This window comes from Fringilla coelebs (assembly GCF_963513975.1).
Source record: "Fringilla coelebs genome assembly, chromosome: 22".
Taxonomy (NCBI): Eukaryota; Metazoa; Chordata; class Aves; order Passeriformes; family Fringillidae; genus Fringilla; species Fringilla coelebs.
Genome location: NC_140048.1, coordinates 3,195,584 through 3,210,846, shown reverse-complemented (window position 1 = coordinate 3,210,846; position 15,263 = coordinate 3,195,584). Strand labels below are relative to the sequence as shown.

The following is a 15,263-nucleotide window of genomic DNA, read 5'->3' as shown; positions in this document are numbered from 1 at the left end:
AACAACCTGGATTTGCACTTGAAAGCTGAGAAAAAGAATTGTGGGCTGGTTCGGAGGTGCTAATCCCTCCTCTCACTCACTGCCCTGACAAGTAGTGAACAGTCATTGCTGGGCTCCAGAGTGAACAAGCACCCTGGCAGTGTGTGGGAAGTGGTTTTCCTGGTTATCCCTTGGACAATACGGATCTCAGCATCCGAGCTTTGATTTCTTGGGATGCCTGTGGTGGTCTCACTGTCCCATACTCAGTTTCAGCTCCTGGAGTTTCAGCCCCATCAGAAGCCACTCCCAATTTGGATGCTGCTTCCCAGCCTGTTGTGGCTCCTCAGCAGTGACCCAGCAGCAAGATTTGATGGCAAAACCAGCAGGTAAGGTCAAAATCCTCCCAAAATCCACCACTGGACAAAATTCCAGCGATAAATCCCTGGGACCTGTGACAGCTGTCCTTGCAGCTAGAAAATGGGGCAGAAAGCTCCTTGGGCAAGGGGAAAAATAGAGAAATCTTTAATTAAAAAGCAATTTGATGATCACTTGGGAGCCCTTTACCTTGTGTGGGCTGATTCCCATGGAAGCACTAGCCAAATTGAATTTGGGCTCCAGCATGAGGGAATCTGAAATTGGGCTTTTGACCACCTGTGTCTTCAGCCAGTTTCCCCTGCTGCTTGTAGTTAGAAGACCTGGGAGAATATTATTTTTTATGATAATTTTTATGCTTTCAATCTTATTATTTCTTTTGATCTCACTGATCAGGAGCTGTTGTTCCTTCCTGTCATGAATGATTTAAGGACATTTCCCTGTGGAGCCACAGAACCAGTTTTGAACTGAGGAGGAAAAAAACCTCCAGGATGACAGTGGAAAAATGTTCTGCCGGGACAGAGAAAGGAGGAAGTAAATAATGAAAACAGGAGAAATTGGAAAAAATGAGGCAGCAGGCAGGGAGAGGATGTGGGAATCCCTGAACACAGTGCTTTGGGGGCCAGGGCTGCCCCTGAGGATGCTTCCCAGAGTTCAGCCGCGTGCCGGGGCGTTATCCCGGCGTCCCGGCCAGCCTATTTTCCAGGCGAGGAAATATTTAACCGCGGCGTCAGCGGGCAGGGCAGGCAGCTGCAGCAATGGAGAGAAGCGGGCAGCACCCGTTCCCTGCTGTCCCCCCGGGCCAGCCCCAGGGTGACCATCTCCAGCTCCTGCTGCGCCGCAGCCGGGAGGCCAAAAACTGCGCCTATTGCCCCTACAGCCGGTTCCCAGTGGGAGCTGCACTGCTCACCACCGGAGGGGAGATCTTCTCGGGTAAGATGGGATCTGAGACCCCCCCCCCGCCAGGGATTTTGGGGAGCCCCCAGCAAGCCTTGGGTCGTGTGTGAGGGTGTAGCGGGGTCATCCCGGGGTGCTGGTGTTGTGTGTCCTCCCCCGCCGCCTCCTGGCAGCCGCCATCCCGGACCGAGCCAAAGATCACAGCGGATGGGAAAATAAATAGGGGAAGCAGGGAAAATGGCTTTTCTTTGTCAGTTCCCTGAGAAGAAAGGAGCTGGTGGGGTTTGGGGTGGCTGATGCCGGGGTTGTCCCTGCAGGGTGCAATGTGGAGAACGCCTGCTACAGCCTGGGGATGTGCGCCGAGCGTGGTGTCATCCAAAAAGCCATCTCTGAGGGGCACACCAGCTTCAAGGCCATGGCCATCGCCAGGTGAGGGTGCTCTGAGAGCTGGAGTGGTGAGGGATGGGGTGGGAGCCAGCAGGAGAACCCCCACTGCTCCTCAGGGACAGCTTCTTTTGCAGCAGCCCCATAATTTGGGGAGGGAAATAAAGTTTTTGCATGGTGTTTTTGGAGGAATTGGGGGGCAAATCTGTTGCAGCTCTGTATTTATCAGGGCATGAATGTCTTCTGCAAGTGTTCTCCCCTCCTCTGACCTCAGGACTCTGTGCCCTTCTCCTTTGGCAGTGACATGGAGGACCATTTCATCACACCCTGTGGCGCCTGCAGACAAGTGATGAGAGAGGTGACAGCTCGTGTGGGGCTCCGTGGCTCACTCCCTGATCCCAGACACCATCCTCTGACCCCAGGCATCTCCCCCTAAAACACTTGGAGGGAACAAGGAGAGTGGAACCCCCCCATCCTCAGCCCCAGGGCTGGCTCCAGGCTCCTCAGATTTCATTATCTCCTGGCAAAGGGGTGTTCCAGCCCTGGGTGGGTGTTCAGTGGGAATTCATTAGCTTGTCTTCCAGGGGCAGGGTTTTGCCCTTGAGTCCTTGCTCTGGCCAGCCTGAAAATGGGGGGTTTCCTGCAAAAGCTGAGCTTCCCACAGATCCTGTCTAGCTCTTATCTCCCTCCTCCTGGGAATCCCAGCACCCACACCCTCTTTTGGGGTTGTTAATATTTAATGGGTCGCAGGGCTCTGCTTCAGGGTCAGATTTAGCAGGTTCAGAGGCACTGGGGCTCACACTGGTGGGGTAAAAACACAGGATCTGAGCCCAAAACATCCTCTGCGGGAGGTAATGCTGATAAGCCAACCCAAAATATATGTAATACAGGGGGATGCTCCCTGTGAACCTAAAAAAAAGGGGTGTATGAGTAATTTGGGGAAGAAATGCAGCTTCTTCCCTTCTTCTTCTCCCTCATCAGGCTGCTCTTTCTCCTCCTGCAGTTTGGCACAGACTGGGATGTCTACCTGACCAAAGGAGATGGCACCTACATTGTCAAGAGGCTGGAGGAGCTGCTGCCACTCTCCTTTGGCCCTGAGGACCTGAAGAAGGTCTGAGCAGCGTGGCCACCACCAGCGTTTGCCCTTAGGCACAGGGGACAATGGTTTCCCCCGATCTTCTCAGCCTGTAAGCAACTTTCTGGGAACAACACAGTGGGAAATTTGTTTATACTGTTAAGTTGCCTGTTCCTCTGTCTCATCTTCTAATTCAGTGTTGATTCGCAGACTCCAGCTCCACCTTGCCCCGAGGAAATGGCAAAATCAAATCACAGAAATTCCCTGTTATTAGTGAAAAAAGCGTCCAGACATCCCTGTAGGCAAGGGAGGACATGGGTTTGGTGCAGAACTCAAACAGGCTTTGGTACAGAAACCACTCCTTAATAATGCAAAATCATTGCTTGGGAAAGTGCTGGATCCTTCAGCTTTCAAAAGAAGTGAAAGCAAGAGGGAAAAGGTCCATCAGCCCCAGAAGTAATTAGTGACCCAATCCAGATTACATGGATTGCAGGATGGTTATTGCACTGACCGTGTCCTTTGCTCCTTTCTTCCCAGCTTGTTTTCCTTGCTTTTATTCTGTTTGGGGTGAAGAAGAGGACAAGGACTTTTTGGGGTGTTCTGCAGGGTGTTGTGCCTCCAGGGTAATGCCATTTGTTGATTGTATATTGATTTATAATACAATGATAAATGAATTAATTACATTTCCCAACCAGTGCTGGGTTGAGCATTTCTGCCATGTCCAAGTGAAATAAAAGCAGTTCTGGTTTATCTCCTCAGTGAATGAAACACAGGGAGTGGGGTCCTAGGGCTGTCCTGCAGCCCAGGTGGGGCTGGGGGGTGCTGGATGTGCTCTGGGAACCTCATGAGGTTCAACAAAGCCGAGTGCAGGGTACTGCCCCTGGCTCAGGGCAGCCCCTCAGTATCCCTACAGCATCCCTCTACTGGTTGGGGGATGGAGAACACTCCTGCTGGGAAGGACTTGCAGATGGATGAGACTTGGCTGGACTTGGCTGCTGGATGAGAGGCTGGATGTGCCTCTCTGTGGGGCTGATCCTGCAGCACGGGCAGCAGGGGAGGGATTCTGGCACAGGCTGCTCAGAAAAGCTGTGGCTGCCCCTGGATCCCTGGAAGTGTCCAAGGCCAGGCTGAACCGGGCTTGGAGCAACCTGGGATCGTGGAAGGTGTCCCTGCCCATGGCAAGGGAGTGGATGGGCTTTGAGGTCCCCTCCAGCCCGAATCAGGCTGTGATTCTGTGATCTGATGATTCCACACACTGGGTTGTGCCCTGGCTGTTTACAGAGCAGTGCCGTGCTCCATGCCAAGGCACTCCCAGCTGTGGCATCCATGCCCTGCATTGCACAAGGCTTTACCTTGATTGCACCCTGCTCTGTGCCCTGTGCCCTGCTCCATGACCCATTTCGTGCCCTGCCTGATGCCCCACTCCATCTCCCCTTCCATATCCTGCTTCATGCCTTGCCACATATCCCCTCCATGCCCTGTTCAGTACCCACTCCATGCCTGCTCCCTGCCCATCTCCATGCCCCATTCCATGCCCATTACCACACTTTGCCCCATGCCCCATTCCCTGTCCCACTCCATGCCCATTCCCTGCCCCATTCCGTGCCCCACTCTGTGCCCATTCCCTGCCCCACTCTGTACCCCATTCCATGCCCCACTCCATGCCCCATTCACTGTCCCACTCCCTTCCCATTCCCTGCCCCCCTCTGTGTCCCATTCCATGCTCATTTCCACTCTTCGCTCCGTGCCCCATTCCCTGTCCCATTCCCTGCCCCATTCCGTGCCCCACTCCATGCCCATTCCCCGTTCCATTCCCTGCCCCACTCCGTACCCATTCCCTGCCCCACTCCATGCCCATTCCCTGTCCCACTCCGTACCCATTCCCTGCCCCTCTCCATGCCCATTCCCTGTCCCATTCCCTGCCCCACTCCGTACCCATTCCCTGCCCCTCTCCATGCCCATTCCCTGTTCCACTCCCTGCCCCATTCCCTGCCCCATTCCCCGCCCGTTCCCTCCCCGTCCCCGTCCCGTGCCGGGGGCGTGGTTTCGCGGCCCCGTGGGCGTGTTTCCGTGGGCCGGCCGCCATTGGTCCGCTCTGGGCCCCGCCCCCCGCCCTGACGCGCTGGCCATGGCGGTGAGGCTGCTGCTGGCCCGGGCCCTGCGGCTCCTCCCGCGGTGCCGCCCGCCCTGCGCGCCCCGCGCCCCCCGCCCCGACCCCCGCCCCGGCCCCGGGCCCGCGCCCGCCGCGCCGCCCGCCCCATGGCGGCCCTGGCTGGCCTGGCTGCCGGCCGCCCGCCGCCTCTTCCTGCGCGGCCCGGCGGGCGGGCTGGCGGCCGTTGCGCGGCGGGGCCGCGGCGGCGTCTGCCTGGCGCTGGCCATGGCGCTGGGCCTGGTGGAGCCGCGCCTGGAGGAGCAGCGGCGGGCTGAGGCGGCGTGTCGCCACATCCAGGTGGGAAGCGGCCCGGGGGTCCCGCTGGGCAGCGCCTGGGGCGCCCTCCGTGAGGGGGAGGGGGGGCCTTGCCGGGGGGGAGGCATTCAGTCACCTCCCAAGAAGGGCACAGGAGATCGTAGCCCTCCAGAGATCCTTCATGAGAGAGAGGGTGGTCCTTGATGTGTGGAGCCCTTTGACCCCCCCCCCCCCATGAACGGCACAGAGTGTCAGTGCTGGGGGGAGCCACGTAGACATGCCCCCCCCATGAAGGGTAGGGGGGTCCTTGCTTTGGGGAGTCCCTCAGACACCTCCCGCTAAGGGCAGTGCTCATTGCTCTGGAGAAGCCGTTAGACATCATCCCTGAAGGGGAGGGGGATTCTTGTGAGCGACCCCTCACATGCCCCCTGTCAAGGGGAGGGGGGGGGTCACTGCTGTGGGGAGCTCCCCAGACACCCTTGCTGAAGGGGAGAGCCTTGTTTTATGGAGCCCCTCAGACACCCTTCACGAAGGGAAGGGGGGTCACTGCTGTGGGGAGACCCCCTGACAGGCCCTGTGAAGGGCACACTGGGGAGCTCCCCAGACCCCTCCCCATCTCTCCCCAAGGAAGGTGGGGGGTGCTGCAAGGAGCAGCTCTCAGGCACCTCCCCAAAGGAGGGGTGCTGGGAGCAGCCCCAAAGGCACCTTCTTCTCCCCAAAAATAGGGTCCTGGGAAAACCTCTCACTCAGCAGCCCCTCATCACCCTAAAGCAGGTACTTTCGAAAGCAAGGGACCCTCACTCCCTGTCCCTCCACAGAGGGGGGGGTCAGGGCCCTGGTGGTGGGGGTGTCATGTCCCAGGACACTGATGTTGATCCCCACGGGGACTCTGTGGTGCTGGGCCAGGCCATGCTGGCAGGGCATGGGGGACGGATGGTACTGAACTTATTTCCTGGGTAAAAATAGACCTCTGGTGCTCAGAGCCAGCTGTCACCTGCTCCACTGACCAGCAGACACATTCTCTGAAGTTTCTTCTGAAGAGGATGCTTTCTCTCCTCTGTCCTTGCTGGGTGTTCCATTTGCTGTCCCTGGTCTGTGTCCAGTGACACATCCCTAGGGTGTCACTGCTGCTTTGGAGATGCAGCTCAGGAGAAGGTCATTCCTTTGTATCAGTATAGTGACACTTGGGGCAGCACCAGACCTGTAGGATCATGAACTGTGATGAAACTCCAGAACAACCTCCTGTGTGTTGTTTTTCCACATCTCTTGATTTCCTCCCCCAGCTCCCTCCCATCATAGATTCACTCTTCCTCACACTAACCAGCCCTCACAGCCGACTGCTGCAAAAAGGCCCTTGTTTTTCCTGTTGCTGCTGTTAATTGGATTTTCTTTTAAATGCTGCTTGCCTGATTTGTTTATGGAGAGGGAGAAAAGTGTAATAATGCATCTGTTTTCAGAAGTGTTCAGTTAAACTTGTCTTTACACAACCACAGAATTATGGAATGGTTTGGGCTGGAAAGGACTTTAAGGCCCATCTCTTTCCACCCCTTCCTTGGGCAGAGACACCTTCCACTATCCCAGCTTGTTCCAAGCCCTGTCCAGCCTGGCCTTGAACACTTCCAGGGATGGAGCAGCCACAGCTTCTCTGGGAAAATATATTTATATTCTAGATTGGCAAATGAGTCCCCCTCCTGGTTCCTCTTCTTCCCTCAAAAAGGGCACCTTTAGAAAAGACTGGTTTAGGGGTAAATTGTATCACACAAAAATATATGGCCTGAAGATGATCTTTCATGCGGTTACAGTGATTTCAGCCCAGTGCTTAGAGTCTGTTTGAGACTTTCAGGTTGGACCGTCCCACCAGGATGTGCAATACCACGGACACACAAAGTTCTCCTTCACTGGGAAGTCTGGGCTAACTGAGCAGGTTTTTCTGTTTGTGTTCCTTTCAGACTGTGTTTGTTGGGAAGAACAAGCCACAGAAAGATCCCCTGAGCTCCTTCCGCTGGCAGGGCTTCAAGCTGGAGGAGTATCTCATTGGCCAGCCCATCGGGAAGGGCTGCAGTGCCGCTGTGTACGAGGCAGCCATTCCCTTCTGCCCCGCTCCTCGGGACCCTGCCGAGAGCAGCCCTCTCCCAGCCCCGCAGCAGGACCCTGCCTCAGCTTCCCAGGGGGCTGAAGAGGAGCCTGTAGTGAAGCACCAACCGAAAGGGGCTTTTCCCTTAGCCATCAAAATGATGTGGAACATTTCGGTAAGGAGTCGGCGCTGAATCCCCCGTGTCTGTTGCTGGGGAATTCTGGCTGGAATGTTTAATGCTGAAGTGTTGAAAGCACTAATTATGGATGAGTGTGTCACAACAAAGCTGTTGGTAGGTGACACTGGAGACGTCAAGTGTTAGTGTGGAGTCCCAGATCAAGGTAATTAGCATTCATCATCCTCTGGAATCGGCACTGAGAGCTGCTGCTGGAGCTCTTGGGTATGGAGGTGATGTTTTGGGAAGAAAAGGTATTCTGAGGCTGGCTCTCTTGGAAAGGTCTAAGAAGGGGAAGGCCACTGCTGCCAGTGATTTAGGAATTGGTGTCCTGTCAGTGTTAGGACAGAGGCTGGTTTTCTTCCTGAAGATTCAGTGGTCTCAGGGTGCACAGTAACCTGCCTGCTGTGTTCCCTTGCCGTGAGTGACTGTCCAAGATCTGCTCCAGTGTTTCCTAGCCTGGGTGACTGGAAATCCAGTTCCTCAATGTGGCTCTTCCATGTTTAAAAAAAATACACATGGCTTTCCCCATTGTGGACAGTGACAACTGAATATTTCAAGAGAATCTTCCAAAATGCCAACATCTGGAATTCCTTGGTCTCCAGATGTACCCTGGTATTTAGCTGTGGGCTCTTCTTGGGTTTGGAAGTTGAAAGTGAGTGCTAAGGTGTGGTTCGGATTGCTGACAGTCAAGGGTGGATTTGAAGTGACAAATAGATTTCTTTCTGCAAATAAAGGCCTTGTGGCCTCCCGTAGTGAACTCTTTAAGTAGTTAATTGCCTTCCTTGATTTTCTAGGGAGGGAGGTCCTGGAATTTGGTCTCAGTCAGCCCAGCTCCAGACATGGTGCCAGCATCAGGATTATCTGCTCTCAGCTTGCGTTGGGGCTGGGTGATTTTGGAGCTGAAACCCACATGGGGTGTGATTGTTGTTGCAGGCTGGTTCCTCGAGTGAAGCCATCCTGGATGCCATGGGCCGAGAGCTCGTCCCAGCCACAGGCCTTGCCTTGTCCGGGGAATACGGGGCTGTCTCTGGCCGCAGGTATGGAGGTGGCAAGGTGCTGATTAATCCCTTGATTAATTTTGCAGCAATTTGTTAAGAAGGTGGACAGGGCTTTCTAGAATAGCTGCTGAAAGCAGGTAAACCTGGGGATTGTTAAGTTTGTTGGGATGCAGGGAATCGCATTGCTAACATATGTGGTCCAGAGGGGGTTGGAAGGGTGCACCAAGAATTTGGGAGCATTTGGGATCCCACCAGGGTCTAGTGGCTGTGTTTTAGCTTTCCTGTGTTGAAATGTGTTGGCATTTGCTGAGGTAAAGGCTGGAGGAGCCACTGGTTGCACACCATTTAAATTTGTATTGTGATGCTTTTTAATTGCACCACTGCAATTGGTAACAATTTGAGTGTATCAAACATCAAATGATTTCACTGTCATACAATTTGGCTATGAGGTTTGAGAACTGGTTTGGGGTAAGATGTGTGCTGGACAGGGAGGTTGAAACTGTTTTAGTGCAGGAAAACTGGTGAGAAGGGAAATGGAAATGACTTAGTTTGTACTCTTTGACCTGAGTGGGAAGTGAGCAAACAGCATGAAGGTGGAAAATCTCACAGAAACTTCTAAATTACCTCAAGTTAGCTATCTTTTTGTTCAGAAAGGCATCTTTTTTTTTTCCCATTTGAAACAATGGAGTCTGCAGCCCAGATTGTCTGATTTAAATTTCAAATCCATCCCTGCTGCCAATACAAATGAATAATGAATGCTGTGCCCGTGGCTGGCTGGGAATGCAGTGGAGCAGCCAAAGGGCTATTTGACATTCAGGGGATGAGAGATCTGTGTTGCAGACAAATAGGTAACCTGCTTTTCAGGGTAGGGAGAGCTTCCTGCCTCTGCCATAAAATAGAGGGTCTAAATTGATACTCCCAGTGTGAAGTTGACCTTTATTATGTCTAACAAAGTAATTGCGTTTGGGTGTTATTCTCTAGAGCTGCTGTAGCTCTTTTTGAATGGAGAAGCAGCCTGTGCCTGGTTCTGCCTTTGTTAGCAGCATAGAAGGGTTAGTGGGGCTTGAGTAAAATGAAGGCTGAATGTTATGTGTGAGAGTTTTTATCAAAGCTCTGTTTGTAGTGCAGGTAAAGCACCTTGTTTCCTATTTGGCCATTTTGAATAGGGAAATCCAGTTACAGAAGAGCCCCTGTGACACCTTGGTTGGCTCAGTTTGCTCTAGGAGGCACTGAGGTGGATTCTGAGCTCTGAAGAAGGTACTGGGAGATGCCCATGGCTGCAGTGGGTCTGTACAGGTTGTGGGTGCTCTGCATCCACCTGGGAAGTGCTGGGCTGAGATGCTGGTTGGGAAATGGGCCATGAAACTGCTGTCCATGCTCTTGCTCAGAGAATGGATTCCAGGATGTGAGTGTCTGACTGTTTGCTTGATGTGCAGTCCTGTAATCCACCCTGTGCAGCTTTAATTTCTCTCTGATGAGGCTTCCAGTGCAGAAAAAACGTGTTTGCTCTCTGCTGGGGAACCCTTTGGTGTGGAGGACAGGCCATAATAATGAAAAGTAGCTCCAGCAATAACAGCAATGTGCCTGGGATCCATCAGAACCGACTGAGGGATTGGTGCAATCTGTGGTGTCTTTCCTCTGCGCAGAAAACCTGTCCTTGGGAGGAAGAAGCTGCAACCTCACCCGAATATAATCCAGGTGATCCGAGCATTCACGTCCTCTGTCCCTTTGCTGCCTGGAGCCTTTGCTGACTATCCCGACGTCCTTCCACTGAGCCTGAACCCCAGAGGGCTCGGTCACAGCCGCACACTCTTCCTGGTGATGAAGAAGTAGGTGGAGAGAAGCTGGTTAACGTGACTTGGGCACTCTGTCCCTGCAAAGCTTGAGTCTGGGATACTGCCAAAGAGCAGAGTATGCTCTTGGAAATGCCTCCCAGGACCTGTTCCAAGTCCTTGAGGTTCTGACTGTGCTTCCACAATGAAGACAAACCGTTCTTTTTAATAATTACCCCAAATTAAAGTGAGAAATGTGGAGTTTGTCCCCATTTGTCTGCCCTTCTAAGCCTGAACTTCACCCCTAGTCTGAGCACACTGCTAGAGATGGAGTAGAATCAGTAATGAGATGAGCCAACACTGAGGGTGCACTGCCAGTGATAAGCCTCCAGGATGCTAATTCCCATTTTTTTCCTTGTTCTGCCTAGCTACCCCTTCACGCTGCGCCAGTATCTGCAGGGGAACACTCCAGATGTTCGTCTCTCCACAGTGATGATTCTACAGCTCTTGGAAGGCGTGGACCACCTTGTTCGACATGGAATAGCACACAGAGACCTCAAGTCTGACAACATCCTGGTTGAATTTGATTCTGGTACGTAGATCCCTGAGGATAAATGCCAGTTAATTCACAGAAGTGATTCGGTCACGTTGGTATTCGGGGAAGTCTCACCCAGCTGTGTGTTTGGGGAAAGAAGCATCAAACCTTTTGAATAATCTCAGGTTTAGTTTTTAGCTTAGTATGTGCTGTGAGTGCAGCAAGTCATCGATCCTGTCTGTGCCTGAGGTTTTGGATCATTAACATGGACATAGTGTATTGCTGAGATGATGGATTGCGTGAGCACAGCCAACATTGACTGCAGCATCCGGGAACACCACATTTGGGATGCTGCAGGAGTCCTTGCTCTTGGTTCTGTCATCTTTCCCAAGCCAAAGAGTACAGGGAGCCTCTTAAAATCCCACCCCATGGCCAGGTTAATGGTGCTGCACCCTGCGATGATGAAACATGGGTTGGGAGGAAAGGGATGCAGCATTTTCTTCTACGTGTTCTTCTGTCAGCTTATAACAGCAGTTTTAATTACCTGAGCTCTTTTTTGGTGGGATTGAGATTCAAATTGGCAGGAGCAATAGGAGGCAGGCAGGTCTGTGTGATTAAGAATGGAAGAATTTGGTTGAGTGTCAGGGAGAAAGACAGAGAGACCACTGGAATCAAGCCTGCCTTTCTGGAGACTGCCCCAAGAGGCGACAGAGGATTCTCTGTTCGCTAGGGCTCGGAATTTAGAATCATAAAATCATGGAATGGCCTGGGCTGGAAGGGACCTTAAAGCTCTTCTCATTCCACCCCCCTGCCATGGACAGGGACACCTCCCACTAGATCAGGTCACTCTACTGAATGTCTTTGTCCACAATCTTGATGAGGGGATCAAATGCCTCCTCAGTCACTCTGCAGAGGACACCAAGCTGGGTGTTGATGTGATGTGGTGTTTGGTGCTGCCAGGTCCTCCCAAACTGAACCCTAATCTGGCAGCTCTGTGTTGTTCACAGCTGGCTGCCCCTGGCTGGTCATCACTGACTTTGGCTGCTGTTTGGCAGATGAAAACATTGGCCTGAGGCTGCCCTTCACCAGCTCCTACGTGGATCGGGGTGGCAATGGCTGCCTTATGGCGCCTGAGGTAAATCTCTCTGTAGCAGAGCTTTGTGGTGCTGGTTTTCTGCTTGTCCTGCTGTTGGGCCTAAAAGTTTTGGTGGCATAGCAGGTTTGTGTCCTACCTTGAGTTAGGTTTGGTAAACATCTGTGCTGAACTATGTCAGATGGACACCTTTAGCTCTAACAGGTGAAATGTAATCAGTTGGTGTTAAGAGGCAGAATCAGCTTTCCCCCGCCTCCCCCAAACTTACTCTTTAATCTTTATTTAGGCCCCTTTCCATGTAACTATTAAGAATTTTATGCAGCAGTTGCAACAGTAGCTTTTGGCTAAAGTTCAAGATGGTTGTGAAATTATTTACAGTTCCTTTTTATTTCTTTGATGATAAGAAATAATAAAAGCCAAGACACCCTTAACTGTCTGCTGGACCTGGAGCACCTTGCCATGGTGTTGGTTGTTCATGTGCAGGTCTCCTGTCTCCATAATTCCAGCAGGAGAACTCTGGGAATGCTGGTCAGAGACAACAGCTAAAGCCTCAGTGCAGACTCCTCCTAGCATCCCAGTGGGCTGAGCAGTGCCAGAGGCTTAGAGCATGCCAATAGGGAATATTTACAGCATAGATTCAGATGCAATCCACCTTTGGGTTCAGTGTCTAAGTTTATTACAGGGAAAATGCAGGTTTAAGCATTACAAATTTAATTTCAGTACAGAGGCTGCACTCGAGCTGTTTATTTGACTAGCCTCCTCTCTGTGGCAGGTGATCACAGCATCACCTGGTCCAGGCACGGTGATCAACTACAGCAAAGCCGATGCTTGGGCTGTTGGAGCGATTGCCTATGAAATCCTGGGCCTGGCCAATCCTTTCTATGGCCACGGGGACTCCACTCTGGAAAGCAGAAGTTACCAGGAGGACCAGCTGCCTAGCCTGCCAAATCACGTGCCCCTCGAGGTGAGGCAGGTGATAAAGATGCTGCTTCAGAGAGATCCCAACAAGGTAAGAAGCTGTTGCCTTCAAGATACCCTCTTTGGGAGTATCCCTGGCAGATCATTTTGCCTTGGAGGGCTGTGGGTGCAGGTGTTAGTCCAGATCTCACTGCAGGATCAAAGGATAACTTAAGGACCAAAGCCAAAAAAGTCTTTCCTGAGTGGAGGTGAATTGTTTCAGGTGTTTGTGTCAGGACCAGACTCCACACTGGAGGGTTACACACACCATTATATACATACAGTGGTAATCTGGAAGAGTTTTCTGATTCACAGGGTGTTGCCTTTGGGGAGGGGCCCAGGGAGTTTTGGAGGTGCCCATGCTCTGTGCTGCTGATGTGGCCGAGTGCAGCAGGATCAGCTAATCTCTCCTCCCCTTCCCTCCCCTTCCTCTTGCAGAGGTTGTCTGCCAGAGTGGCTGCAAATGTGCTGCACCTGAGCCTCTGGGGTGACAGTGTTGTGGCATCCAGGACCCTGAAACCTGACCAGATGATTGCCTGGCTGCTCTGCCAGTCTGCAGCCACCCTGCTCACCAACAGGCTGGCAGAGAAGAGCCAGGTAGAAACCAAAATGAAGATGTGCTTCTTGGCAAACCTCGAGTTTGAAGACCTGTGGGCAGCAATATTCCTGTTGCTGGCATGGAGAAGCCACTCTGGGTGAAGCAATCACCTGGAACACAAGCATCCCACATAAATGGCACTTTCTAAAGGCACATAGGAATCTGTCCTTTCTGTCTGTCTGCAGTCCTGTAGTGCTTTAGGGAACAAGCTGCAGGCCTGTGTTTAGGAGCTTGAGTTTCTCTCTAGCAAGTGTTAACCCTGCTGCTTTTCTGTCCCTGCTAGAGGAGATGCCTGTGCTTCCTTACCCTCTGGAGGGGCGGGAGGGTGGACCTTGCAGGTGTCCAGAGGCACGTGGTTGGTTTTGCTCCCATTTGGGAATTAATTGACTTGTAAGTTGTGTGTTGAGTGAAGCAGATTCCTTTCAGAGGGGTGACTGGGAGGAGGCACTGTCTGGCTGCATTTTACAGAGAAACAATTTAACACACAGAAATCCAAGCTGACAAAGGGAACTGTGGTCTCTGTTCTTGGGGTAATCATGGTGGTTTGAAACTCATTTTCTTCTGAGCTGTGAAATGACAGCCTAAAAACTTCCTGATGAGGTGCTGCCTGGTAACGTGAGCGTCAGCAGCACTAAAAACCTCACAGTTGTACGCAGGATAGTGGAAGCACATCATCCTCAAATCCCACTTATCGTTGTTCTTAACTGTTGTAGCTCTGTGGTGGTGGCTGCCCCAGGGTCCAAGGCTGAGTCAGACTCTCCAGTTAGGGATAATGCTCCAAACAGAGTGAGGTTGGGCAGCAGCCCCTGCTTAAAGAGTTCATTGTGATGCTCTGCTCTTTTACCTGCTTGTGTTTCCTTCAATATCCTGTGGTGGGGAGGACAGAGACATCGATCTTTAAATAACAACAGCCATGTTTATGAAACAGCATTCAATTTCATGGCTATAATTGTGTTTAGAGGAACTTGGGGAGAATGTTATTTATGCTTGTTGCACAATAAATTAAAGATTTAATGTGGCTGTGGCTGTGTGGGTTCTCTCAATCCAATTTGGGCTGTGGAGAATTGGTTTTGGGGTGTCTTAAACGCAAATTCAGCTCTTTCCAGTGCTAACTGTGGAACACAGTGTTCTACTCCAAGGGGAGTTTCCCAAAGAGGAACAGACCTTGCTGTAGGGATGTATTTCATACTCTGCTGCATGGTAAATCACTGTCTGCTCCTGCAGTTTCCAGGTGGATGACAGTGGCTGATACCCCTAATCATCACAGGGTAGGTAACCTGCACTCAGGATTCTGCACATTGTTCCAGAGCAGTAAAGAGCACAGAGCCTGGGGAACTGGGGGAAATGACCTCTTGGGGCAGAAAGCTGCAAAAAAAGACCTTTCTAACATTGATCTGACCCAGCCAAAGTGTCTGGGCTGTTTCTTACATTACTGAGCTCTTGCAGTATGTTTCTGCTGCCTTTGTTTTGTGTGTGCCTGGGTCTGGCAGTGAGTCCCATGCCCTGGATACTGTGGAGCCTTTTGAGGAGTAAATGCTGTTGCTGTGTGGTGGATCTCTAAGCCCTCTTCCTGCCATGAACATCATTCCCATGCCTTTCCCTCTCTCTGCTAGGTCCAGTCTCTACACAAGTAGAGAGCAGAATTATGGGCTGGAGCCAACCAGTATCAAGAGTGTTTGTATTTGCCCAACCAGGGTTTTATCTGCACTGATGAACTCCACTCATTGGAAACTTGCTTTCCCTGAAAACCGTTTCAGTTCTGTCCTCAAAAATGGCCTAAAATGCTTGTCCTGCAGCTTGTCCCTCAGGTCCTTAAATCCCTGTTAATGCTTCCCCCGTTGCTTGCATTTTGTTCCCCCACTGTGGTTCTGCTGAGGTCAGACTTCCCTTTTGTTTTCTTTCCCTTCTGCCTTCCGCTAACGAGACATTTTTATGATTTTTCAG

At 51.9% G+C, this 15,263-nt stretch overlaps 2 protein-coding genes across 2 annotated transcripts; both read left to right on the top strand.

The window, feature by feature from the left end:
* Positions 1-1,109: 1,109 nt before the first annotated feature.
* Positions 1,110-2,749, top strand: CDA (cytidine deaminase; the record flags this gene model as incomplete). The annotated part of the gene is made up of 4 exons (XM_084220279.1): positions 1,110-1,284; positions 1,566-1,677; positions 1,933-1,990; positions 2,636-2,749. 4 exons carry the CDS (start codon positions 1,110-1,112, stop codon positions 2,747-2,749), a joined length of 459 nt encoding a protein of 152 aa, XP_084076405.1.
* A 2,086-nt stretch (positions 2,750-4,835) lies between these two features.
* PINK1 (PTEN induced kinase 1) lies at positions 4,836-14,337 on the top strand (the record flags this gene model as incomplete). Its single annotated transcript, XM_084220409.1, has 8 exons — positions 4,836-5,156; positions 7,064-7,363; positions 8,300-8,403; positions 10,011-10,193; positions 10,565-10,728; positions 11,679-11,806; positions 12,537-12,773; positions 13,160-14,337. 8 exons carry the CDS (start codon positions 4,836-4,838, stop codon positions 13,418-13,420), a joined length of 1,698 nt encoding a protein of 565 aa, XP_084076535.1. The 3' UTR covers positions 13,421-14,337.
* Positions 14,338-15,263: the final 926 nt, after the last annotated feature.